The sequence below is a fragment of the Podarcis raffonei genome, chromosome 5 (genome assembly GCF_027172205.1).
Source record: "Podarcis raffonei isolate rPodRaf1 chromosome 5, rPodRaf1.pri, whole genome shotgun sequence".
NCBI lineage: Eukaryota > Metazoa > Chordata > Lepidosauria > Squamata > Lacertidae > Podarcis > Podarcis raffonei.
This window is the reverse complement of record NC_070606.1, coordinates 11325525-11341204: the sequence shown is the minus strand read 5'-3', so window position 1 is coordinate 11341204 and position 15680 is coordinate 11325525. Positions and strand designations below refer to the sequence as shown.

The window sequence follows — 15680 nt, the reverse complement described above, 5'->3', positions numbered from 1 at the left end:
GAGTCTCCCTCCCTCTCTCGGGCAGGGAAGGGCCGATGGAACTCCTCGCGCCAGGACGACGGCAGCCCCGACGTGCTGCTTAGCATCCCCTCCAACCAGTGCAGCATCTTAATGTAGCGATTTCCCCCTCTGAATCCCTTTCATAACTCTATTTTTAACAATCATTTGTCCATCCATAGTTCAAATTTTTACTACAAGTTTTCTGTCAACCCTACCAATGTATGTAACTCTTGACAATAGCTTTTCAACTAAATTATAAACTTTCCCCATTCTTTATTAAAGAGGTCCTCTTCCTGGTTTCTAATTCTGCCTGTAAGCTTTGCTATCAGTTTTGTCTGCCCCTCTTCTTTGGTGGGAGTCGTAGACCCTTAGGATCATCTAGTCCAACCCCCTGCAAAACACAGTCAGTGGCAGCCAAAGCAGCCTGGCTCCATCAGTGCAGGATTTCTGCATAAGTTAAGCCAAAATCCCTTTATTTTGGCTGCTGGTCCCTTATTTTGCCAGGCTGCTGGTCCCTTATTTTGCCAGGCTGCTGGTCCCTTATTTTGCCAGGCTGCTGGTCCCTTATTTTTCCAGGCTGCTGGTCCCTTATTTTTCCAGGCTGCTGGTCCCTTATTTTTCCAGGCTGCTGGTCCCTTATTTCCCAGGCTGCTGGTCCCTCATTTCCCAGGCTGCTGGTCCCTCATTTCCCAGGCTGCTGGTCCCTTATTTCCCAGGCTGCTGGTCCCTTATTTCCCAGGCTGCTGGTCCCTTATTTCCCAGGCTGCTGGTCCCTTATTTTCAAATCTGTAAATTGACAGCTATGGCTCTGACAGGTGAGAGGCGGCGGAAGGGGCGGGCACAGAGGGCGGAAGCGGCGGGAAGAGGGGGCGGGGCGCGCGTCCGTCGGTCCGTCAGGCGGGGCAAGCCACGCCCCCTCCCCGCCCCCTGCCTGAAGAAGGGAAGCTCCGCCTGAGGGGGCGAAGGAGGAGCGGCCGCCAGGTGGCTCTTCTGCGCTGCATGTAAACAAACGGCCCCGTTTCCCCGCGCGGCGGTCGCGGAGCTGCCGGTTCGGCGTGAGGAGAAGCCGGTGGGGATCCCGTTCTCCCCGCCGGCCGCCGCGGCCTCTTTCCTCCAGGCGCCTCCCCGGCTCCCTGGGCGAGGGAGGAACCCGCGCTCTGCACATGCTCTGGGGCGCCGCTGAAAAGGCCAGAGCAGCGGGGCGGCCCCGGATAGCGCTGGGGAGCCGAGCCCAGCCGAGTCCTCCCCGGGGGGCTCGGGGTTTAGCGCCGAAGAGGCGGCTTCCGAGCAGGGGGGGCGACTTGAAGTATTGAGGGGGCAGGTAAGCCTGACCCATCACCAGACGTGGCACACGCACGCCTCTGGAATGGCAATGCCCCATAACTTTTGGAAGGGAATCCGGCCCCCTTCAAATATTTTATTTGGGGTGGGGGGAAGCAAAGGGACCACGCCCCCCCCAAGAGCTGGCTCCGGTGCTTCCCGGTTGACTTGGGGACCACCTGTTCCTCCCAGGATGTTTGCAGGTGAAATTGCAGAACAAGGTGTTGGGAGCAGGAGGCAGATTTTGACAGGACACCACCGGGAGTGTCATCAAAGGGGGCTTTCCCCTGTGATTCCAGTCCTGTATGAGGATCTGTAAGAACTCTGCATCGGTTTTAAAATTTGGAAATGTTTCCCCCCTCCCCCCAAGAATTGCAAGCCAGCAAAAGCTTTTTGCAACCAGAAATTTCACTTGTGCGACTGCTCTGATTCTTTCAGGAAATGTCTGGACCGTTTCAAGAGATGTCTGAGGGAGCAGATGAGCTCTCTCATGATATGGCAGACCCCCTCGAAGAAATGGACACGTCGGATACCCAGTGGGGTTGGTTTTACTTGGCTGAATGTGGCAAGTGGCATATGTTTGAGGTAGTCATTTATGTAGATAGCCCACCCTATTCATAGTTTTCTGTTTTCCTGTCCTCGCACTCTGCAAAGTAGGTTGTTGTTTTCATTTCACAGATGGGAAAAGTGAGGCTAAGAATCTCTTGCAAGTCGTAGTATATTTTATATTAAAATACATGAATGGACAACAACGTGCTCTGCTGCAAGTATCAGAGGGGTCAACTTTCATACAAATACAAATATATGCACAATTGGAAAACAGTTTTAGGTGTTAGTTTCAATACCATATTTTGGTTTACAAAAATCAGATAACTGATTGCCAGTTCTTCACGGCTCTGCTCCTCCACATGCAGCTGCAGGGTGACCTTGGGCTAGTCACACTTCTTTGAAGTCTCTCAGCCCCACTCATCTCACAGAGTGTTTGTTGTGGGGGAGGAAGGGAAAGGAGAATGTTAGCCACTTTGAGACTCCTTTGGGTAGTGATAAAGCGGTATATCAAATCCAAACTCTTCTTTTTCTTAGCAACATTTTACATTATATTGTTTACTCTTGTCTTTACTTAATTTAGATAGCTTTGCTTATTGCCATGCTTTTTTTTATCAATTCTTTTGTTGTAGGAAATTTTGCAGAATGCCAGTTATTTGCACTAACTGATTTTGTGATGGTGGATAAATCCATTCCTTTGACTTCAGTAGTACTTACTCACATCCAGTTGTGTGTACTATTGCAGTTCAAAACAAGGACATTGTTCCAATTAATAATAAAGGTTGAAGGAGACTCCAGCCTACAGCTTTTGCAGAATTAATTATGCTGGGTTTATTAGGTGTAAGATGCCATGAATGCAAAATCTCAAACAAGGAATGTTCTAAAATTTAAATGAGAACTTTGGCAGTTCTTCTGTACTTCCAACATTTACAAAATCTTGTAGCTGAAATTATTAAAACTACTGAGGCCCCTCTGCATTTATTCTCCTAAATTCTTCTAAAATTCAATCTAAAATGCTGTTTATGTGCTAATGATTATTGGGTCACTTGTTTATAACCTTTAAAAGTGTGCTTTTCATTTGTTTTGAAGACTGATTCTACTAGCCAGTGTTCACTTAGCAGTGAAGACATTGAAGGGATGTTCAAAATTAATCCACAAGGTTCCATTTCTTTTACAACTGCAAAATTCGACTATGTGTTGGACTTTTCAGGTATGTATTTCTATTTACTGAGAAGGTATAAGACGTTTATAAGCCAGGGGAAATACCCTATGTTGTAATTGGGAAGTTTTCTGATTGCGTGGGTGAATAATTAACAGAGAACTTTTACTTGTAGTAAGGCTTATGATGCAGTGACTATGTTGAAGATAAGCACATTTGTATGGGTTACTGCCTGGGAGACTTACTTGATTGATTTTTATCACATCATCAGTGGCTTACGACATTTTAAAACACAAGTTTAACTTATTCTTACACCCTTATTAAGTTCACAGTACCTTAGCATTGGGACGCAGGTGGTGCTGTGGGTTAAACCACAGAGCCTAGGACTCGCCAATCAGAAAGTCGGCGGTTCGAATCCCCGCAACGGGGTGAGCTCCCGTTGCTCAGTCCCTGCTCCTGCCAACCTAGCAGTTCAAAAGCACGTCAAAGTGCAAGTAGATAAATAGGTACCGCTCCGGCGGGAAGGTAAACAGCATTTCCGTGCGCTGCACTGGTTCTCCAGAAGCAGCTTAGTCATGCTGGCCACATGACCCGGAAGCTGTATGCCGGCTCCCTCGGCCAGTAAAGCGAGATGAGCGCCGCAACCCCAGAGTCGGCCACGACTGGATCTAATGGTCAGGGGTCCCTTTACCTTTACCTTTTACCTTAGCATTTGGTATGGCTTATTCTGTAAGCTGCCCTATGTGTCCTGCCCAGAGGTCTTGAAGACAAGATAGGATAGAATGCAGTAACTCAGTATAAATATAGTGTGATTCAGGAGTGAGAGCAGGATACTAACAAAAGGGAAAGTCGTCCCCCCGCCCCCAGTGTGCATTTCCTTAAAGCTTGTAAGAAAGGGCAAGAGCTACATTTGAACAGATCAAATCAATTTACCTACAACAGATTTTGATTGTCTTGTGAACTGATCATTGGTGCACTTTTATGTGCTGTTAACTGAAATTCCCATGAAAGAACACTGAAAAAAGTGCTTGGCAAAATTCTGTCTGCCCATTTTCTAGACCAGCTTTTCCCAACCTGGTGCTCTCCAAATATTGGGACTAAAACTCTCATTACTCCTGATCTGGAGGGCACCAGCGTGTGGCAGGCTGATTTAGATTTTGGCTAACTCTGGTTTTTTACACAGGGATGAAACAAACTAACCAAACAACTGGAAAAGAACGTCCCATAAAAAGAGCTCCATTTTCTATCACTGCCTTCAGGTAACAGTCACTCACATTTTCCTTGGGACATAGTTATTTTTTTCTTTAAATGTTTTAGTGTCCTGTTAGGTCAGGCTTCCTCAACCCCGGCCCTTCAGACGTTTTTGGCCTACAACTCCCATGAGCCCTAGCTAGCAGGACCAGTGGTCCGAGATGATGGGAATTGTAGTCTCAAAACATCTGGAGGGCAGAGGTTGAGGAAGCCTGTTTTAAGTTAATGCTGATAGTCATCCCCCCACCTTGAGTAAATTAAAATGCAAAAGACGGATGAAACTATATTCACAGTTCATCACTTGGTGCACCTCAGACATTGTGGAAACAAATTATCGTAGCCATTTTGCAATACAGTGGTACCTCGGGTTAAGACTTAATTTGTTCCGGAGGTCCGTTCTTAACCTGAAACTGTTCTTAACCTGAAGCACCACTTTAGCTAATGGGGCCTCCTGCTGCTGCTGCACCGCTGGAGCACAATTTCTGTTCTCATCCTGAAGCAAAGTTCTTAACACGAGGTACTATTTCTGGGTTAGCGGAGTCTGTAACCTGAAGTGTCTGTAACCCAAGGTACCACTGTATCTGATGCAATTTATACACCATCCCTATATTTACTTCATTTCTCTTTTTTTCTTTTTAACTTTGCATCCCTGAAAACATTCAGTTTTGAATGCGCTCTCTTGCAGTCCGCTGAGCAAAAGTTATTTTGTTCAAGCCTCATTGAATAGAAGCTGTGCAGAGTACATTATTTCTTTCCTTGTTTTCATCTCTCTTCCTGTTTTGATTAACTTCTTGATCATCTAAACAAGTAAGATACTCAATAAGGAAAAAGGAATGGGTAGGTGAATCAGACTTAATTACTTCAAGGGAAAGAGCTGCAAGTCTCTGGTTTCTGGCCATAGATCTCTGCTTTGCATGCAAAAGGTGCCACGACCAAAGCCTGACGTCTGCAGGCAAGAGACCCCAGTCTGAAATCCTGGAGAACCACTAGCAGTCAACATCAGCAGCACTGAACTAGATGGGCCAGTGGTATCACTGGGTTTAAGGCAGCTTCCTGTGTTCCTAACCTTTCCAGAACTGATTTTTAAAAAAAATCTAAGATCATTTCCTCTTCAGGTGACCTCTTACATTTTCTTAGTTTTCTGGGTTCTCCCTAGGACAAAGTGGGAATAAGTTAAGTAACCTCTGCCCCTTGTAGGAAAATTGGAGAAGACATAACTAAATAGGCACATCTAAAACCTTAAACTTAAGGTTCTAATTCAGCAAATCATTAAAGCACCTGATTGACTGGTTATTTTCTTTTTATTCTGAGCTTATTGTTCAAAAACAAAATCCAAAGAGGAAACTAAAACTCTTTCCAATCCTTTACATTTTTGTAAATGTACATTTTGCATTTTGTGTAGTATTTCTGTCTTGAGTGGAGGCTGTGCTAGTGTACTTACTACTCCTTTTGTGTTTAAAGTTTCATCTGTGAAAATCAGTCTATCCCCATGCCTTCACACTGGGAGAATGTAAACTCAGAAGAGCCATACCAGGTAAGACCTTAGTAGGTTATTTTGAAAACGTTAGATGCAAAGGACTTAATGCATCTGGGTAAAGTTCCGTGTTTCTCTCTCCTTCAGCTAATTACTTTGCATAAGCTGACAAATGAATATAAGGAGGTTGCTAGTCAGTTTGGGAAAACAATGGATAGTAATCGGATTAGAAGAATTCAGAGAATTCAGAATCTAGACCTGTGGGAATTCTTTTGCAGGTGAGACTATTTTTAAAGTGGTTTTTGTGCTAAATAGCATCTCTTTTAAAGACAGATCATTTCAGTATTTACATTGACTTAATTTCAAGCTTAAAATTCATGTTTCCTTTCGTTCATTCTTAATCAGACCTGTCTTTATCTGCCTTGCAGTGCATGTCTTGCATTCTTTTCTCTTTTAATACATTGTGCACTGAGCCCCAAACTACATAAATGGCCAGTGTCAGCCCATATCTCCTACTAGCTCACCCTGGTAATGTTTTAATTAAAAGACAACATTGTTATTGTGGTTCTGACAGTTGACTCTACAAGTTTTGGTGGTTGTTGTTTTAAAAATTCTTTACCGCTCTTCATCTGAGGATCAGAGGGCAGTTTACAGTATAAAAACACAAAAATCCATCGCATAATAACAAACAAATTCAATTATTTAGGTTTAACTGACTTGAATTGGCCTGCTCAAATGTCACATTTCAATTCAAAGTCCCTAAATATTGTTGTTGAAGGTTGCAGGAGTTAAAGGCAGTATTAAAAAAAACTGGACCAGTCTGCACATTTTCTTCATCACAGAAATGCCACTTGAAATGTTCTTTGCATGAACTTTTTGCATAACATTGACTCATCATGATTTTCCCTTGATCTGTTTTGTATTTCCATGCCAAAATATATCCATGTCATTAATGTGCTAATTCATAAAGTGCTCTGGCAGCAGAAACCTTGTCGAAACCAGTATGATTTACTCATCCTTTCAATTAGACCGGCATAACTTAAGTAGCCTACCTGCCAGAGGAAAACAACAACAACTTTTTTGAAGCCTCCCTGTCTGGTTATCTAGAAACATGTCTTACCACAGGCAGCTGGGCAAGTGTCTGCTTACATCCCTGTAAAATGTTTTAGAAATTGCCATTTTGGGGACTTTATAATCACCTTTTTTATAATTAGTTTCCTAGCTGTATGCAGATACTTACAGAAATACATTAAGCAAAGATCTGCTATTTGTTTTGCATAATGATTTCTCAGCCAAGAACCCCACAAGAGGGAATTCATTGGTCTCCAATGGTTGCGCCGAAACTATTTTATAGGTTAGCACCAACAATATTTGCTAGCAGTAGATCCGTTAATGGTTTTTGCATGATGAATTATAGTGATATCCCAGTGTTGTTGTTTTTTAAATTTATTTAGGGCTCTGATTTATAAAATATCAAATTTCTAATGTGTGCGATTGTGTGGTAGAAAGGACTGTATTAGTTCATACAGCTGGTGTATGGAGAATACTACTTTTGAAATGTTACCTTGTGTACAACTAAAAAAGCTGCAAAACATTTCTGCAAGTAGAAGACTAGTTTATCAGTGATCTGGTCTAGGCCTCTCCCTGCATTCACAAGTGCAGTCTCCTACCTGCAGTCTGCAGTCTATTTTTTAAAGGAATTTACTACCTCTTCAACTGTGAGATGGCAATGGCTTTCCGACCTTGGCTTTTGCTTTGCTCACATTTTTATTCTAATAGCGTATTTCCATTACAAATTGTTTGTTATTTTGTCCTTTTGACAGGAAAAAGGCTCAGCTAAAGAAGAAAAGAGGTGTCTCCTTCATTAATGAACATATGCTGTTTCATGGCACCAGTAGTGAATTCGTGGAAGCCATCTGCATTCATAACTTTGATTGGAGAATCAACGGCATGCATGCTGCTGTATATGGAAAAGGCAAGGGGCTGCATGAACTGTCTTTTATGGGTTTTCATGCACATTATGTTCTTGCAGCTTTCTCCTAGTTAAATGTTTTACTGCAAAGTAGTTAAATGGGACGCGGGTGGCGCTGTGGGTAAAACCTCAGTGCCTAGGACTTGCTGATCGCAAGGTCGGCGGTTCGAACCCCCACGACGGGGTGAGCTCCCGTCGTTCGGTCCCAGCTCCTGACCACCTAGCAGTTCAAAAGCACCCCTAAGTGCAAGTAGATAAATAGCGACCGCTTACCTAGCGGGAAGGTAAATGGCGTTTCCGTGTGCGGCGCTGGTGCTGGCTCGCCAGATGCCGCTTAGTCACGCTGGCCACATGACCCAGAAGTGTCTTCAGACAGCGCCGGCTCCCGGCCTCTTGAGCGAGATGAGCGCGCAACCCTAGAGTCTGTCACGACTGGCACTGACAGGCAGGGGTACCTTTACCTTTTAGTTTCATACTGCCCTTGTGAGCATCCCTTAATTAATCTGAAAAAAAGTCTTGCTAAGGGTCAGAATCGAGAGCCATAAATTAGAGCTAATCCCAGAAATTAGACCCGCGGCAAATCACCAACAAGTTCCCAAGCACACCCACTACTCCTTGAGTGAGTGATGTTCCAAGGAAAAGTAAGCAAGGACTGGAATTGGCGCTCCACGATCTCGATTTCTCTGGAAGCTTTCCACATAGTCCCAGCAACCCATCGCAGTACAGGTGGTGCATATACTGCTTCCACTTCCAGCTGCTATCCAATGGTGCAGGTCAGGAAGTGTGTGACATCATTATATTTTATCCTGTGTTTCCATTGATACATGTTTTAGGCCATGGGTAGGCAAACTAAGGGCCGCGGGCCGGATCAGGCCCAATTGCCTTCTGGATCCGGCCCATGGACAGTCTGGGAATCGCCGCGTGGATCACCAGTATGCGCGTTCTTTCCCTCTCCCTCCCTCTCCCCCACACGGTGGCGGCGCCTCCTCCCTCCCTCCCTCCTGGCTTTTCCCTGCCCTGCCTAGAGGAGGAAGGGGGATGGGCTTTGTTGGTGCCAGCAGCAGCAGCGCTCGAGCGGCTGCCATTTTAATCAGCCCCTCTCCGGAGCCCTTTTGCGCACTGCTCATCATCCCTCTGCCGCTGCTGCCAGCCCCTGCCACTCGCAAGACACAGGTAAGCAGCCACCGAGGTTCGTGGTGCTCTTGCATCATTTTTTCCCCAAAATATAGTCCGGCCCCCCACAAGGTCTGAGGGACAGTGGACCAGCTCCCTGCTAAAAATGTTTGCTGACCACTGTTTTAGGCGATAGAAGTGAGGATTTGACACGGTTGCCATTTTTGGCAGCAATCCCATGTCTCTGATCATGTGTGGTTCCACCCTCAGGCTTCAGTAAGTAGGATGACTGTATTTCTAGACTATGCTAAAGCACTTTTCTCTTTCCATAGGGACGTATTTTGCAAGGGATGCTTTATATTCCAGCCGCTTCTGCAAAGATGACTTGAAGCATGGCAGCACGTTACAGATTCATGGAGTTGACCTGCAACTTCAGATGTTTTGGAAGCATAAAGTGATGTTTCTCGCTCGTGTATTGACGGGGGACTATGTCAATGGGGACTCCAAATACGTGAGACCACCTTCAAAAGACGGGAGCTTTGTGAATTTATATGACAGCTGTGTAGACAGCACCTGGAACCCAAGGATTTTTGTCATCTTTGATGCCAACCAGATCTATCCAGAATATTTAATAGAGTTCAGCTGACTGAGCTGAGTGGCAGTATTTAATTTGTTTGCTAAAGAAAATAAAACTTACATCGTGGATAAGTGTTTGGCAGAATGGAAGTATAAAGCTTGACTAACTTCAAATTTCAGATCATTTAAATTTCAAATCCTTCATAAGCACTGTTATTGATCGTGCTACATTACATATGGCCATTAATCTTGGAACTTGGGCCAAATAGGAATTGTAAATATCAGGGCAACAATTGGCTCAGCTTGCTTGCTTCACAATCCGTCACCTGTCAAAACTGGCTGTTTCATAAAATTCAAGTAACCGGCAGAGCTGGGTGGTTCTTCAGTAGGATTGAAACATCTAACTTAAATTTATCCCTGTGATAAGATGATCAGCCGTTGTGGCTAAAAGTGAGATATATTGCTCATATCCAAATGGACATTTTATAAAATGCGAATTAGGTTTGGCATGTTATAAATCCTGCAGCTTTTCTACAGCCACCAGTTCAAAGTGTTGGTGCTGACCTTTAAAGCCCTAAACGGTCTCAGTCCAGTATACCTGAAGGAGCATCTCCACCCCCATCGTTCTGCCCGGACACTGAGGTCCAGCTCCGAGGGCCTTCTGGCAGTTCCCTCCCTCCGAGAAGTGAGGTTACAGGGAACCAGGCAGAGGGCCTTCTCGGTGGTGGCGCCCACCCTGTGGAACGCCCTCCCATCAGATGTCAAGCAAATAGACAACTATATGACTTTTAGAAGACATCTGAAGGCAGGCCTGTTTAGGGAAGCTTTTAATATTTGATGTTTTATTGTGTTTTTAATATTCTGTTGGAAGCTGCCCAGAGGGGCTGGGAAACCCTGCCAGATGGGTGGTTTATAAATAAATTATTATTATTATTATTATTATTATTATTATTATTATTATTATTATTACTGCTACTACTACTATTATTATTATTACAGCCACTGAAGTGGAACGGGGGCACAAGTCCAAGGGGATGGTAGGCAGTATGGGGTAGAGCTAATCGTCAGACCAAATATTTGTGGTAGCATCTTGTTCCAGTCTCAGTAAAACCAAAAGCCTACATTCACACAGGAATATGCGAATGGGTACATGACAACATGAACCAAGGGTCATGTAACAAGGGCTCTTCCCTGTTTCTGAACTTCTCTATAGTGGAGTGGGAGAGCTGGGGGAAAATTCACACCTGGCAACCCATGCGCCTCTTTGGTTTCAGATAGTTCATGGTTTAAAAAGCCCAGGGCACAAATGTTCATGACCCTTTAGCGGCTATGTTGGCTCATTTACCAGAAGCAATGTATTTAGCATTACCTCTGGACGTGTATACTCGATTCTGACCAAACTAAGCCTCCTAAAGCAAAATATAGATCAGGTTTAACCCCCCAAATATATACAGTGGTGCCCCGCAAGACGAATGCCTCGCAAGACGAAAAACCCGCTAGACGAAAGGGTTTTCCGTTGCGGAGGCGCTTCGCAAGACGAATTTCCCTATGGGCTTGCTTCGCAAGACGAAAACGTCTTGCGAGTCTCGCCATTTCCCCCCCGCTTCCCCACCCCTTTTCTAAGGCGCTAAGCCGTTAATAGCCTTTTAACAGCTTAGCCGCTAAGCCTTTAATGCCGCTAAATCGCTAATAGCGCTAATCCGCTTAGACGCTAATGGGGTTGCTTCGCAAGATGAAAAAACCGCTAGACGAAGAGAATCGCGGAATGGATTCTTTTCGTCTTGCGAGGCACCACTGTGTGTGTGTGTGTGTGTGTGTGTGTGTGTGTGTGTGTATATATATATATATATATATATATATATATATGTGTGTGTGTGTGTGAATTGAAGAGTTGGAAGGGACCCCAAGGGTCATTTAGTGCACCCCTGAAAATAACAGCCGTAAAACCTGCATTCCCCCCTTACTCAATTTAACAGCATTCCATCTCATGATTCACGCTATCACTAAAGAAAAAATTATAGATAAGCTGTCTCTTCTGGGCTTGAGTGTTACATTATTTTCAGCTCTCCAGCCCCAGCCCCAGCCCCATATTTAATGCACTGTTGTGTGGGTGATGTAGCCAGGTGAACCAACATCGGGTCCCACTGAATTCAATGATATCTGGGACACTCTCTGTGTTATACCTAGGGTTTGCCCACATGCCTAGAAAGCAGGGACCCAAGAGGTTTTCCACTTGCCTCGTACATTCTAGGCACAGGTCTGAGCGGTTTTGCATTTGCCCTATGGATTATCCCCCCCCCCCAAGAAAACGTGATGTTTACCGCTAAATTGGAAGAAATGGCAATCTGTGGAGCCTCGATAAGGAAGCTGCTGTTTCCAGAGGAAGCGCTGCGAGGGGAGAGAGACTTTGTGCTGTTCATCAGGCAATGGCTTTTCCCACCTGCCTTGCTCCCCCCACCAGCCCTAGGGGCTTTTCCTACACCATGACTTTAGGAACAGCGGAAGCAGCTGGGAAGAGAGAAGAGGAGGTCAGGGGTATTTTAAAAAAATAATTTTATAAGTTGTGTGTCTCTGCTTCTCAATTTGTATTGCATTACAGTGGTACCCCGCAAGACGAATGCCTCGCAAGACGGAAAACTCGCAAGACGAAAGGGTTTTTGGTTTTTTGAATTGCTTCGCAAGACGATTTTCCCTATGGGCTTGCTTCGCAAGACGGAAACGTCTTGCAAGTTTGTTTCCTTTTTCTTAAAACCGTTAATACAGTTGCGACTTGACTTCGAGCAGCAACTCATAGCACGCGGTGTGGTAGCCTTTTTTGAGGTTTTTGAAGACTTTGGTGATTTTTGAAGCTTTTCCAAAACTTTTCCGAAACCGTGCTTCGCAAGACGAAAAAATCGCAAGACGAAAAAACTCGCGGGACGCATTAATTTCGTCTTGCGAGGCACCACTGTATTTTATGCACTGTTGACTTGCTGTTATTTTTATGGATTCTAGTTTCAGAAATTATTTATTGTAATTGTTAAGAGTGAATTTCTGTTTAATGTTTGCTGATATTTAATTTTATTGTGTGCTATTATAATCTAATGGATTATTTAATATTACGTTTTTTTAGATATAAGTTGTTTATTTTAAAGGTTTTTTTTATTATGGCATTTTTGTATTGGATCAGATTGTGTGGTGTGTGAGTTCTTTGTTGTTTCTTCAGCTTTACACAACCGCCTTGTGTACAGTAATATAGAAAGACGGTACAGTGGTACCTCGGGTTAAGAACTTAATTCATTCTACAGGTCCATTTTTAACCTGAAACTGTTCTTAACCTGAGGTACCACTTTAGCTAATGGGGCCTCCCGCTGCTGCTGCGCAATTTCTATTCTCATCCTGAAGCAAAATTCTTAACCCAAGGTACTATTTCTGGGTTAGCGGAGTCTGTAACCTGAAGCGTCTGTAACCTAAGGTACCACTGTATACGAATTAAAAGTGAAATGAAATGAAAGAGCTTCAGCTGGCTGGCTAAACCAGGTGAGGGTAGCCGATGGGTCTTGAACCCGGGACTAATAGTGGATCCAATGGTCAAGGTGGTTTCTACATGAGTCTATGTGTTGTTAGTGGAAGGGAGGAGCAGATGGGGCTCGTCAACCTGGGAAGGTAGACATCTAGGAGAAGGAAAACTGATCCTAAACTTCTGCCGCCTTGTGGGATACCTTTCAGAGAAGAAAAGGCTAAAGATCAAACCGTACACAAGTCCAGCGTGGAGTCCCTAAGACAGTTGGACAGTGCTTTGTACTCCTCCCTGTAACTCCTGCAGACGTACAAGCTGGTGCCAAAGTGTATTGCTGATTTACTTTGGACCACATCAGTGAGTTGGGGGGGGGGAGTCTTGTCGTCTGGGCAGCCCAGGACCTCCAGAAACACTGCCCAGGTTTGCACCCTGGGGAGGTCACTTCAGTGCTGGTAGCGCAGCAAAAACACTGCAGAATGCAGCTGTTGCCGACCATTCAGCTTGGCGTTGATACCAGGAAAGGTACTAGGGCAGATAATTAAATTGTCAGTCTGTGAGCACTTAGGATGCTGTGGTTCCTAAGCTGCAGCCTAGAATAGCGTTGGCTTTTTTTGCTGCTGCATCACACTGTTGGCTCATGTTAAGCTTGTGGTGTACTAAAAAACCCCAGATCCTCCAAAACTCTGGCTAGCCTCGCTCAGTGGTTTCATGTAGATGTTAAATAGTATAGGGGATAAAATTGAGCCCCAAGGAATCCCACATTGAAGGCTCCATGGGGCCAAAGAACACTCCCCATGCATCGCCTTCTGGAAACGACCATCCAAGGAGGACTGGAACCACCGCAAAGCGGTGACACTCATCCGCAACTCGTACAGCAGCTCCAGAAGGATAACCAGAATGAAAGTTGCTGAAAGGTGGTGGGAAATTGACAAGGACACATTTCTGTTCCAAATCAGGGGCCTAAACCGTGATTGAAATGGATCTACAAAATCAGATTCCTCCAGTGCCTGGATCTGATCCATGACTCAAGAACCTTGCCCAAGAAGGGGCGATTTGCAACTGGCTGGTAAAGGTAAAGGTACCCCTGACCGTTAGGTCCTGTTGCGGATGACTCTAGGGTTGCGGTGCTCATCTCGCTCTATAGGCTGGGGGAGCCAGCATTTGTCCACAGACAGCTTCCAGGTCATGTGGCCAGCATGACTAAGCTGCTTCTGACGAACCAGAGAAGCATGGAAACGCCGTTTACCTTCCCGCCAGAGCGGCACCTATTTATCTACTTGTACTTCGACGTGCTTTCGAACTGCTAGGTGGGCAGGAGCAGGGACCAAGCAACGGGAGCTCGCCTCGTTGCGGGGATTCGAACCGCCAACCTTCTGATCGGCAAGCCCTAGGCTCTGTGGTTTAGACCACAGTTACTTAGATTTCTGAGTCCAGGGAGGCTTTCTTAAGGACTGGTTTCACTACTGCCTCCTTCAAGCAGGCATGCTAAACTTTAGAACTTTCTGGTGACCAGAGCGGTTCAACAGTGAAACAGACTCCCACGGAACGTAGTGGATTCTCCTTTTCTGGTGTTTTTTCAACAGAGGTGGGACTAGGTCTCTTCTCACCCTACAATTCTATGATAAAGTAAGCTAAAGGAATAGGATTACACACAGCTTCCACCAGGTGGCCTTTGCAGCAAACATTGCTGCTCCCCTGGGTTATAACGGGGCATCAAAACCTTGATATTTGAACCGCTGCTCAGAACATCTCTAAACCAATGAAAACATGCATTTCTTAACAAGCATGAGGAAAGTACCTCAACAGTAGTTTTCACCAAAATCAGAAATCCCCTTAAAAATTGAAATAAAAAGAGTAAGTATCTGTTTTAACCTGCTGTACCTTTGGAAATTTTTATTGAATTGGGCCGAAAATTGACACATTTGTAGACCATGAAAGCCAAGATTCAAGTTTTTAGGTCAACAGGTATAATTTTTTAAGCAGCATAATATTGAGGCTTCTAATGGTGGAACTATTTATGGGGTTGTTGTTTTTGCCATGCCCCTATAATAAGGAATGAAGATGCTATTTGCCTTTCTGTGTCTTGATATGGGATAAGTATAATTATTAGGTTACTGAGGATTTTATTGTTTTAGAATTGTATTATTCTATTGCTATTGCCTAATAATAATAATAATAATAATAATAATAATAATAATAATAATAATAATAATTTATTATTTATACCCCGCCCGTCTGGCTGAGTTTCCCCAGCTACCCTGGGCGGCTCCCAATCAGTGTTAAAAACAGTACAGCATTACATATTAAAAACTTCCCTGAACAGGGCTGCCTTAAGATGTCTTCTGAATGTCAGGTAATTATTTATCTCTTTGACATCTGATGGGAGGGCGTTCCACAGGGCGGGCGCCACTACCGAGAAGGCCCTCTGTCTGGTTCCCTGTAGCCTCACTTCTCGCAATGAGGGAACCGCCAGAAGGCCCTCGGCGCTGGATCTCAGTGTCCGGGCTGAACGATGGGGGTGGAGACGCTCCTTCAGGTATACAGGACCGAGGCCGTTTAGGGCTTTAAAGGTCAGCACCAACACTTTGAATCGTGCTCGGAAACGTACTGGGAGCCAATGCAGATCTCTCAGAACCGGTGTTATGTGGTCCCGGTGGCCACTCCCAGTCACCAGTCTAGCTGCTGCATTCTGGATTAATTGCAGTTTCCGGGTCACCTTCAAAGGTAGCCCCACGTAGAGCGCGTTGCAGTAATCCAAGCGTGGATGATG

General features: G+C 44.8%; 1 protein-coding gene and 1 long non-coding RNA gene across 7 annotated transcripts; both read left to right on the top strand.

The window, feature by feature from the left end:
- Nucleotides 1–895: 895 nt before the first annotated feature.
- On the top strand, nt 896–10350 carry PARP11 (poly(ADP-ribose) polymerase family member 11). Of its 6 annotated transcripts, none has more exons than XM_053387808.1 (8): nt 896–981; nt 1759–1861; nt 2956–3076; nt 4209–4284; nt 5738–5810; nt 5898–6028; nt 7574–7725; nt 9168–10350. In XM_053387808.1, exons 2-8 carry the CDS (start codon nt 1799–1801, stop codon nt 9479–9481), a joined length of 930 nt encoding a protein of 309 aa, XP_053243783.1. In that variant the 5' UTR covers nt 896–981; nt 1759–1798; the 3' UTR covers nt 9482–10350. The 6 variants fall into 6 exon arrangements, with proteins under 6 accessions (XP_053243783.1, XP_053243780.1, XP_053243782.1 ...); XM_053387805.1 differs by having other exon boundaries at nt 905–981; nt 1759–1905; XM_053387807.1 differs by lacking the exon at nt 896–981 and adding an exon at nt 1006–1069.
- A 947-nt stretch (nt 10351–11297) lies between these two features.
- LOC128413385 (uncharacterized) lies at nt 11298–12904 on the top strand. Its single transcript, XR_008330317.1, has 2 exons — nt 11298–11996; nt 12353–12904. It is a non-coding gene; the product is annotated as an uncharacterized LOC128413385 (long non-coding RNA).
- Nucleotides 12905–15680: the final 2776 nt, after the last annotated feature.